The sequence below is a fragment of the Sinocyclocheilus anshuiensis genome, unplaced genomic scaffold, assembly GCF_001515605.1.
Source record: "Sinocyclocheilus anshuiensis isolate Anshui unplaced genomic scaffold, SAMN03320099.WGS_v1.1 scaffold229, whole genome shotgun sequence".
NCBI lineage: Eukaryota > Metazoa > Chordata > Actinopteri > Cypriniformes > Cyprinidae > Sinocyclocheilus > Sinocyclocheilus anshuiensis.
This window is the reverse complement of record NW_015537957.1, coordinates 958,626-970,589: the sequence shown is the minus strand read 5'-3', so window position 1 is coordinate 970,589 and position 11,964 is coordinate 958,626. Positions and strand designations below refer to the sequence as shown.

General features: G+C 39.2%; 1 protein-coding gene across 3 annotated transcripts in view; it reads left to right on the top strand.

Moving 5' to 3' along the window:
• Window positions 1-11,964, top strand: part of si:ch73-366l1.5 (FILIA-N KH-like domain-containing protein) — a 26,648-nt gene that overhangs the window by 9,778 nt on the left and 4,906 nt on the right. For 2 of the 3 annotated variants that reach the window (XM_016456762.1, XM_016456775.1), the window contains exons 3-4: window positions 6,455-6,839; window positions 8,441-8,558. In XM_016456762.1, the coding sequence (XP_016312248.1) occupies window positions 6,455-6,839; window positions 8,441-8,558 (503 nt within the window). Of the gene's footprint in view, window positions 1-6,449; window positions 6,840-8,440; window positions 8,559-11,964 lie in introns of all 3 variants that reach the window. The other variant, XM_016456769.1, reaches the window with a different exon arrangement.

Here is an 11,964-nt window from a genome sequence, read left to right as displayed (position 1 = left end):
TTTCCATTACATACAAAACTGAACTATTTTAATAGCTGAAACAGTAGTATAAGCTGTTTTGGGAGAAGGGGGAAAAAGACGCGCACGGGTCGGGCTCGGGCCGGTAATTCTGATAAGCTGTCGGACACGGGCCGGGCTAGGGCCTGAGCGTCTCAGGCCGGGGCTGGGCTAGGGCCTAAATTTGAGGCCCGTGCAGGGCTCTACAGAATGGACGTGTTGGTTGGCTGTAGTCTTTGCGGTGTGTTCAAGTACAACTTTTTGGCCCAGACGCAGGCAATGCTAGGCGACAACACAGTCGGCTTTTGTCACCGCTAGTTCTTTGATGTTGGTTTGGTGTCACAGCCTTTCGAAGGCAGTAGTCATTAAGGTTTAGAAACGCATCTACAGTCACAAGCCCTTTCAGTCACAAGTGGCGATGTCTCTTAACTAAACAATGGTGCAGTGCAGTATAGTTATGCTAGTAGGCAGACACTGACTGTGCATGACGACTTCGGCCTTATGACACAATGGCCTTTTTGTAAGAATTCAAAGCAGAGCTGAAGGGTTTGTGGTGAATTCATTCAGTGTAACCGCTTTCCGTAAACGAGTGAAGCAATGAGAGCTTATTCCAGTCGCGATGCTTTGGCCCACTGCCTCAAATAAGATGTTAAACCATTCAAAATTATTATAATAGGCCTACATCTTTATTATTTCTTTGCTGGAAATATGGGTTCTGGGTTCTGTTTGTCTTAGGTGATATGTCAAATTTTGCGTCACATGTATTCTCACCCTGACCTCCATATGTGGTGGCATCAAATATAGATTTCCCATCATCCATTGAGAGAGGATCTGAGATGACAGTTAAGCCTGAGATGGCATCGTGTGCCGCCTAACATCCTCACAGGTTGTTCACGCTTTCTAAGAGCATCAGGGGCTAATGGACTGTTGGCAGTCATCACCGCAAGGAAGAATCCGTCTCAAGCTGCCCTAATTCCCTCACCGCCTTTGATGTGTTTATGTCTGGGGACAGAGAGCTGCAAGACATTAGGTGACTTTTTTTTGGATTAAGAAACATTGAAGTGTTGATTTCATGTAGTCAAATAGATAGCTCTAGCTTTAAATTTGTTATAAAATGGCACAATTGTGAAATCGAATTCTGTTATCTATAGTGTCAGAATTTATGCTCTAAATTACAACATAATGGTTTCCCGCCATCTGTAAAAGAAAAAAAAAATAGCAAAAGTGAAAAATAGTTTATTGTAATATACACTATATTGAGAAAAGTATTGTCAATAGTGTGTGTCAACTGTAAGTGGTATTGGAAAGTGGAAGTGTTTCAGAACAGCAGCAACTCAGTCCAGAACAAAAGACCATGTAAAGCAATGGTCTCAAACTCAATTCCTGGAGGGCCACAGCTCTGCACAGTTTTGCTCCAACCCTAATAAAACACACCTGATCCAGCTAATCAAGGTCTTTAGGATCACTATAAACTTCCAAGCGGGTGTGATTTGGAGCTGGTTGGAGCTAAACTGTGCAGAGCTGTGGCCCTCCAGGAATTGAGTTTGAGACCAATGATGTAAAGTCCATAGCTGAAGAGTTACAAACTTCCACTGGCATTGATATCAGCGCAAAACTGTGCATCAAGAGCGTCCTGGAATGGGTTTCTATGGCTGAGCAGCTGCTTACAAGCCTCACATTACCAAGTGTAATGCCAAGCATCGGATAGAGTGATGTAAAGTAGGGCTGCACGATTAATCAAAATGAAATCGCAATCACGATTAGGCAAAAGCTGTGATTGTCATGCATATCTTTCAATGAAGCACAGTTCTGTGATCAGTAGTAAGTCTCCATCTGAAGTAAGGTAATGCACATCGTTCCATGAAACAGAAGATGGAACGTTTGACGCAAGTTGCTTTTTCAAATACACGTTATAAACACCTCAAACTCACTGGGTAAAGGCTTGATGGTATACAGAAGCGGGCTCAGATGGACCAGCATTTACTACACAGAGATGTAGTTCATTAACGAGCTACGCAAACTGCTTTCATAATCGCAGAACAATTTCATTGATTTTATACTCTCGATTAAATCGATCTGCGATTATGAACACGGTTTTGCGTAGCTTGTGAGTGAACTACTGCTTCATTGTTAGTTTCCGGCCGAGATTTACTACTGATCACAGAACTGTGCTTCACTAAAAGATACTCATGACAATCGCATTCGATTTAATCGTGCAGTCCTAATGTAAAGCAACTCACCACTGGACTCTGTAGCAGTAGAAACCTGTTGTGTGACGAATCACACTTCTCTGTTTGTCAGTCTGATGGGTGAGTCTGGAGAACGTTACTTGCCTGGCTGCATTGTGCTAACTGTCAAGATTGGATGAGGAGGGATGATGATAAGGAGCCGTATTTCAGGGGTTGGGCTCAACCCTCTACTTCCATTGAAGGGAAATCTTACTGCTTCAGCATATCAAGACATTTTGGACAATGCTACTGTATGCTTCCAACTTTGAGGGAACAGTTTGGGGAAGACCCTTTTCTATTCCAGCATGACTGTGGCCCAGTGCACAAAGCAAGGTCCATGAAGACATGGTTGGATGAGTTTGGTGTGGAAGAACTCGACTGGCCCGCACAGAGTCCTGACCTCAACCACATCAAACACCTTTGGGGTGAACTGGAATGGAGCCAGGCCTTCTCGTCCAACATCAGTGACTGACCTCACAAATGCTCTACTGGATAAATGGGCAAAATTTCCCACCGAAACACCCCAAAATTTTGTGGAAAAAAAACACAGAAGAATGGAAGATGTTATAACTGCAAAGGGGGGGACCAGTGTATTTAGGGGGACCAATGTGTTGTCATGAGGGTTGCAAAGAGGTGGAAAATTCCCAGAAACTTTTCGGAAAATTTTCCGCCTTTTGCAACCCTAGTTTTCATTAAAGTCACTGTACTGTAGTTACTAATGTGGTTCGGGTTGAATTAATCACTGTGGTACGTCTGGTCAAAACGCAACGAAGATGCTTCTTGCTTCAGAGAAGATTTATTTCCATTAGCATATGCAAACGTAGGTGTTTGTGTGTTTTTTTTTAAGATGCATTCACATGATTAAACAACACCACTAGAAATGAGGAAAACTCTCATGCACTCCACACTCTACGGATTCATACCAACGACTGATGATTCTTATGACGCACTTTCCAGCACATTCTAGCATACTCCGTATTTCCTCAAGGGGGCAGTAACAGTCCACAGTCATTGAATAGTCCAACACTCAGCAAGAAAAACCGTACTAATATAACTCTATTACCTAAGAGTGTCTGAATACATAGCCCTTTGCAACAGTCACTGTTGGTGTAATGGTCAGTTGTTCCAATACTTTTGTCCATATAGTGTACATTGCAGTGCCTCGAAGACTCTCATTCTGATTGTTTGTTTAAACTGAAGTCTGAGTTAAACTTGTTTTCTGTGGTCTTTAATGTCTTTAATGTTGACGGTAGAGCTTAACTTGAAACTGGAATGTTCCTTTAAATGTGCCAAGTTTCTACATTGCTTGTCTAATGAACAATATAATATGGTGGAAGAATTTTTGCTATGGCCAAAAAAAATCACTAATGCATGGGCTTTGATGGATTATAGTTCTATTGTCTCACTGTAAGCAACACTAAAAATGTTTGTATGTGTAAGTACCACTGATGAAGTTTAATTATTGACCTTTTTGCATTTGATTCTGCTCTTCTTGGTGCGTTTGAATCATTTCTCAACTCTGAAATCCAGTAGCAGAATCTCTTTCAGCAGTTTGTCAGTGGGATTTGAGGGTTACTTCAGTCACTCTCACACACATAAATTGTGTATTTGTGTGAGATGGAATGCACCATCTGCTGGTGGTCAGCGGATGCCAGCATTCTTGAAGCGATAAAGTTTGGTTTCAGAGAAGGAATAGAGTTGCCATTCTGGTAGCAGCTGTCTTGACACGTGGATAATGAAATGCACAAAAACGCTCGGGACCCAAGCCATATCTACAGTCTTAGAAACTGCATAGTAATGGTCTTGTAACCCTTCAGAAAAATAGTGGTTTTCTCTTAGTATTGCTGTCATTCTTATTGTCATTCTCTATCGCCAGCTTGTTGTTGGCATTCTGTGTCACCTAATCTAATAATGGAACAAATCTACAGTTAATCCTAAATTTAACCTCTCTGGATAACCTTAATCCCTACAGACTCCAATTCAATCCAGTCTCCACCTTGCTCTTGAATGGTGTAAGGTGGTGCCACGATTGAGGCCATGTCACAGAGTATGATAGTGTGATGAATTAGTATTGGTTTCAAATTCAGATCTATTCTGCTGATTTCCACCCTGTAAAAAGTGCTGAGGCTGCAGATTCGGTCTGGCTACTAATAGGATTAATGAACTGATATTTCCAGCACTCACATGGATTGTATCTGAAATCTATGACGCTGTTCTTTTTGCCCACTAGCCTCCAATCCCTAACCACCATGAATGGTCAGGAAGTAATTTGGTGGTTGGAAGGCTTGTGCACCTGTTTCTCGCAGGCTTTTGGGAGTGCATGTAAGCGGTTGAGTTAAGAGCTTTCATGGCCGGCAGAAGCAGTGAAGTGCGTTTGGGTGAGGGTTAGTCAGAAGAAGCAGAAGCTCTGTCCTCTTGTCATGGACAGGTGTGTGTTTAGGCAGGAGAGGAAGGACGACAGACTGCAGATGACAGCTGTCACGCAGGCACTCTACACTAGCCACATGGGGAATGAAGCTCTGCAGAATGTGCTGCTGGCTACTGAGATGAATGTTTGAATTTAGTGCTTAGTTGTAAAGTGTTCTGTATGCAATGTATGAATGGGATTTCTAGTTTGGTTTCTTTTTAAGTTTTGTTTGGTTTTTGTTCGGGGTTTTGTTCTGGGCATTGATTTGTTTTAGGTTTTGTTTTGTCCTGGGTTTTTTATTTTGGGCCTGGTTTGTTCTGGATTTTGATTTTTGTTTTAGGTTTTGTTTTGTGTTGTGTTCTGGGTTTTGCTTTTTCCTGGGGTTTGTTTTTAGTTTTGTTCAGGGTTTGGGCTTTTGTTTTGGGTTTTGTTTTGGGCCTGGGTTTGTTCTGGATTTTGGTTTGTTTTGTTTTGGGTTTTGTTCTGGGCCTTGAATTATTCTGGGATTTGTTTTGTTCTGGGTTTGTTCTGGATTTTGATTTGTGTTCTAGGTTTTGTTTTGTTTTTCATTCTGGGCCTTGGAATGTTCTGGGTTTTGTTTTGTCCTGGGATTTGTTTCTGGTTTTGTTCAGGGTTTGGGCTTTTGTTTTGGGCCTGGGTTTGTTCTGGATTTTGATTTTTGTTTTAGGTTTTGTTTTGTTCTGGGTTTTGGGGTTTGTTCTAGCCCTTGGTTTGTTCTGGATTTTGATTTTTGTTTTAGGTTTTGTTTTGTGTTGTGGTATTTGTTTTGTCCTGGGTTTTGTACTAGGTTTTGTTTTGTTATAGGTTTTTTGTCCTGGGTTTTGTTTTTGTTCTGGTTTTTGTCCTGGGTTTTGTTCTAGGTTTTGTTTTAGGTTTTGTTTCATTCTGGGCCTTGAATTATTCTGGGTTTTGTTTTGTTCTAGCCCTTGGATTGTTCTGGATTTTAGTTTTTGTTTTGGGTTTTGTTCTGGGCCTTGAATTATTCTGGGTTTTGTTTTGGGTTTTGTTCGTTTTTTTTTATACTACTCTGTAAAAAATGACAGTGAATTTAACGGTAAAAGACTGTAAAAATGTGCTTGTGATGGGCTAAAGTTCATCATGTGACTTTCTCATCACCACCTGCATTTGGTGGTTATCAGTGTATTACAAAGGTACAAAACAGATTTCAGTACTTAAATAAGGTTGGTATATTAACATTATATCAGTTAATGAAATTACGGTATTTAACTGTAAATTTAAGTTAAAACCGTAAAACCTAAAACGTTGCTACCGTACTTTTTATGGTAAAATTCCGGCAACCACAGCTGCTGGTTTTTTACCGTAAATTTTACGGATTTTTTTTTACAGTGTAGGTTTCGTTTTATGGGTTTTGTTTTTGTTCTGGTTTTTGTCCTGGGTCTTGTTCTAAATTTTGTTCTGGGCCTTGGATTGTTCTGGGTTTTTTGTTCTGGACCTTGATTTGTTCTGGATTTGATTTTGTTTTGTTTTGAGTTTTGTTTTGTCCTGGGTTTTGTCATGTTTAAATATTATTTCTGATGTCCGACATGATAAACATAAGCTTTTCTACATAAAGAAATCCAAGCATTATCTTGCCAGAAAAAAAAAAAAAATTTGACTACAAAAAAGTAACGAATAAACATTGGATAAATTCAAGATAATTGAGTCATTTTTCCCCCCCGAGCCACCTCAATGTCCCTATTAACCTGAATTCAACACACCTTAGATTTACAGCATTATCAGCTGCATTTAAATGAGCTTAAATGACTGTTATTCTTTGTCTCCACCTTCGTTGTCTCTACAGGCAGCTCCGGAGCCTGAGCCTGTACACAAAGATGTCACAGCATCTGCACCTGTGGAAGAGCCCACCCCTGTGCCAGAGCCAGAGCCTGAGCAAGTACCCGCCTCGTCACCAGCACCAGTGGCTGCACCAGTGGAAGAGCCAGTGCCTGAACCAGTGAAGGAGTCTGTCCCAGAACCAGAACCAGTGCCTGAACCCGTCCTCGAGGTGCCCATCCCTGAACCAGCATCTGAACCCACCCCAGAACCAGTTTCTGTACCAACCCCTGAACCAGCGCCTGCACCCATCGCAGAGCCAGCGTCCGTACCAGCCCCTGAAGCAGCGCCTGTGCCCATCCCGGAGACCTCACCAGCAGCCGAATCTCTTCCAGAGGTCCTAGAGAATAATGGTATGGATGCATCAGCACTCCGCAGCAAGTTTAAAAGTGTGTAGTACTATTTTTGGGTACAGTCCTGCCATTGCAAGTACAAGTAACCCTGTGAAGAATGCTGGGTAACACATTGTTTTTCTTTGTGTCCTTGTTACGCATGTTAAATATGCTTACTATAGTAGTAATAGTAAATTAGTAAACCAGTAATTAGTAATAGTAAATGGTAAACCAAGCCCTAATCCAAAAAGCTATAGTAAGTATGTGTAGTTAATTTATATTACTCAGCACTTAAATGTATAATTACACTGTAACAAGGACTCCTTAAAATAAAGTGTAGTCGAATGCCGCTGACACGTCTCACTGATTCGGTGTAGGAATATATTTAGAATTATTTGTTTATTTGATGACCAATCATTTTTATTTACATTATTTTTTTATTTCCTCTAGCTTACTTTGTTCCAGGATTATTATAGTTAACTAAAACTGAAACTAAATTAAAACCATAAAAAATATTTTCTCTACTCTAAATAAAATAAACATGCAAATAAACAAGTGAAATCAAATAAAATATGAAAAACTTTTTATATTAGCTAGTAGCAAAGGCAAAACTAAAATAAAATTAATAACATACATTCTGGCGGGTAATTCTTTTATATTTATACTTTTCTCTCATGCACTGAGGTAGTTTGTTTGGATCCTGGCTTCTTTCTTCAATCTGTCATTTTCTTCTGGTTCATATCTGCCTGTGGCTCTCTGAGCTGCAGGTTTCATTATGCTCCATATGAGCGAGTGTTTTGAGAGCAGGGCTGTGAGTGCTTGCGAAGATAAACTCAAGCACACTGGAGCTTTGTGCTCTGCAACTGTAAACTGATGCCTTTGTTCTCCCAGCGGTACATTGGCCTCTAGGTTACAGATTCTGCTGCGTTTACATCCAGACATCAGCTGGTGTGCTCAGATATAACCCTCGTTTGCAAAAGACCAGGGTCTCTACTGCAAAAACATGTCAGTTAATGAATTATAACAGCAACAGAGCTAGTTTTAGCAGCACGTGCCGCAGATATGAAGTGTGTGTGAAATAGGTTTCAGCTGCCAACAGCGTGTGCAGAACAGCCTTTATCCTTGATTTAATATAAAGACTTCCTAGCTGCCGGTGCCAATGACTTGACAAGCCTGCAAGTGGATTAGACCTGGTAGGATGATAATCTGGGTTAGGAACAGGGCGCAGTGTCACGGAAGATTTTCTGCCCTTCCTGTGTTGTTGTCTGATCCGTCAGTACAATACAGACACCTTCATACCGATCGAACACCTGCTTTTTGTATCCACATCAAGTGAGGTCCTCTATAGCTCACTTAGACAGGAGACAGAAGTATTTGGCCGACATTTAAAGTGACCGGTGACCGAAATCATTCTAATATGAATTTATTCAGATTATCACTGTTGAAAACAGTTGTGCTTGCTATTTTTGTGGAAACTGTGAAACTTTTTTTTTTAAAGGATTCTTTGAAAAAAAAATAAAAAACAGCATTTATTTGAAACCAAAATCTTTTTATTGTAGCGTAAAAGTCCACTTAATCACTTTCCATCAGGTAAATGTTAAATCTGATATCGTGTCTTTCAGATGTTGCAGCTGCTTTACTGACAGATGAGGTCGAGACCCCCGCAGTCGTGCCCGGTAATAAGAGGACCACCAAGTTTGAGAAGAGAATGACCGAGGAGGAGATGGAAGAGGAGCAGAGGTCAGTATTTTCCTTCTCCCTCAATCCATCCACTGAAGCAATAGCATCTCCAAATAACACACAGCAGTGAAATCTACATTTCACGGTTTTGTATTTCATATATATCTAGAAATGCTTGAATTGAACAGCATTTCAAGCATGTGAAGTGTGTATGTGATGTATTTGAAGCCTCCCCTCTGAAGTATGCAGAATGATGCTTTTTGGGGAATGTCCAGTAGATTTGTTGTCAGAGGAAAATTCTTGTTATTCCTCCTCATAATTTTGGGCCATTTGTAGCCGTGTAATGCACAGCCCACCTCCACCCACTCCAGCACTCTCTGTGAGTGTTCGGATAAGGAGGGTGAGATGATCACAACAGCGCTCATATCTGTAGCAGACTGTCAGGGGCGCTCGCGGGGCCTCAAGGTTTGACTGGAGGTTCGGGCACACTTTGCTGGGGGTGGGTGTGGTTTGTTTGCTAGATAAAATGTGTAGATTGAGCAGTGGGGGGTCTGAACTAAAAAAAAAAAAAATAGGTTACACATTTGACTGACTATGGGGGCATTTACATAACAGAAGTTTTCAAAAACTTTTTTTTAGTTGAAAACTGTCATCTAAACTACAAAAATGCAAATTTGTGAAAACTGTGACGTCATGCGTATTACATATTCAGTCTATAGGAAAGCATATGCGCGCAGACGCGTAGTGTTTCTTTACAAATTCACATCGCGACTACTGGCCTGGCAAGAATAATACAGCGTTTTTAGTTGTTTTGCACAGGTCCGTGTGAACGGGAAAGGTTTGATAACGTTGTTGTCTGTACGCAAATCTTTTCAAAAATGCAAAGGGAAAACTTTTCTGTTGTCGTGTAAACATTGTGTTACTTTGTAACTACGTCAAGTTAACCAACTCTCATTAGAGTATTAGTAGACTTGTTAGGGTTAGAGTAGAATAGGTTGATATGCACTTTAGAGTAGGTAGAGTGTCTGATGAACATCAAAATAAAGTGTTAGCAGATATTAAGCAGATACACTACTAATACTCTAAAGAGAGTAAGAGCTCAAGAGAAGACTGGTGGTGTTGTTTTTTTCTGAATTTCATTCCTTTTATCGAAATGACTCAAACATAAATCTAAATAAACCATTTAAATCCATGAATAAAGTAATGTCAGCATCGCTTTAGTCATTTCTTATACACTAGTCCAGGGTTAGGTCCACAAGCTTAAAAAAAATAAAAATAAAAAACTTAAGTTTTGTTCTTTTGAAAATCACATGAAACCTGGTTTCATTCTTTACTGTACACTAGAATTGAAAACTTTGAGGGGTATATTAAAAATATTTGTATTAATTTACTTTTATTAATTAATACTTTTATTCAGCATGAATGCATTAAATCAACCAAATGTGACAGTAAAGTCACAGTATACTAATTGATACAAAAGATTTCTGTTTCAAATGAATTCTTTTGAACTTTCCATTTATCAAAGAATTCTGAAAAAAGTATCATAGTTTTCACAAAAATAATAATCAGCTCAACTGTTTTCAACATTGATAATATTAAAGGGATAGTTCACTGATGTCACATGGACTATTTTAACAATGTCTTTACTAACTTTCTACATAATATTTCACAATATTCCTGTTTTTGTTTTTTTGATGAATTTAACACAACCTTGGTGTTTTTGAGACTTTCAAAAACAATAAAACTGACCCCAAACTTTTGAACGGCAGTGTATATTTCCTGCATATTTGTCACTTCCCTTGTGGAGTGTTAGAGAGTGGGTTTACATGTGCAACAAAAAACACAATTTATTCATTTATGTCATGTACCGTGAAACCGGTATAATTTTGAAAAATACCGTGATATAAATTTTTGGTCATACCGCCCAGCACTAATTGTGACACATTACAGAAGAAAACTAGGGAAAAGCTCACAAATGCAGGTCACTGAACACTTATAAAGGAGTGTGTGTGTGTTATGTGCATTCCAAAGCATTACAGGTTGATTATATAGAATATTTTTATAGCCATTCTGATGTATAATTACATTTGCAAGTCAGAAGACTTTCGATGGAGAACACATGATGCTGCTTTGAATATTAAGCAAAGTAATATCAAAATAATTTATAGCTTTTATTTTATATAACTGTATTAAAGGAGTGCATTAATAATCATGCATTTGGACATCTAAGCCAATTAAAAATGTCTGAATGTCACTGTTGAATTACTAGTGCAAGTGTCTGTTTATTAGTATTGTGACAGTTTATGAAGAAAAGTGAAAAGAATGTAGTGGGGAAAAAAATGCTCCCATGGAATTTGACCATATGTTTTGTTTTTAATCAAGATGCAATGACTTTCAGACATTTTTGGATGTGGTTTGGTGTCCAAATACTTTTTGCTTTACTTTGCATTTACATCCATTCAATCCAAAAAGAAAAAAAAGAGTTGTAAAATGATAAGGTCAATAAAATGTCATGCAGTGAATTGTACATATCAGGGTGAGACAAAATTCATATTTTAAGAATTGATCCCTTTTAGTTATTGAGAGTGAATCTGTTGAATTAGACACACTCTACACAGGACACAAACTGGAAATTCAACAGAGGAATTTCAACAGTTTTGCATAAAACACAATTGATCATTTGACTTTTATGCCTATTTATTCCCTGATATGTAGAGTATAATTTAAGTTCATTTACAGTTATGCATTTGGTAGATACTTCTATCTAAATAGACTTGCACTGCATTCAATGTATTCATTTTATCAGGTTATGCTTTCCATCGGAATCGAACCCACAATCTTGGTGTTGCTAGCGCCACACTCTGCTGTTTGAGCTACAGGAAAGATCCTCTGAGCACAATACTGTCAAAACTATAAACATCCATCAAAATGCTTTAATTTGCCAAGTAGTATCACCGAAATGTTACTGACGTTAAATTATAGTGAAGTAGCATTAAATATCATTGGGAGGATACTTCCAGTCTTGTTTTCTGGTTTTAGACTTGTATGTGTGTCTTTGCATGTGTATTTGTATCATTGTTGTGCTCTGCATTGGAAACAAAGAGTAGGGTCCATAAAAGGGGGCAAACGTCAATATGATTGATGACTGACCTTTTGACCTCATAATAGTATCCAGATGTGACCTCTGACCTCATAATAATATCCAGATGTGACCTCTGACCTCAATAATATCCAGATGTGGATATCAGCATATGTGTAATTCCGACGTCGACCTGTGACCTCCGGGAGAGAAATATGATGTTTGTACAATTCAATTGTATAATACAAGCCATAAATGAAGTCCTGAGGAATGTTTTTGAACTTTTAATGCATGTTTTGAAACTCCCACATCCGGAGGCCCCATCTCTGGTCCACATGTCCGGTTGCATTTTTGGTCTCTCTGTCTCTGTGTGTGTGTGTGTGTGTC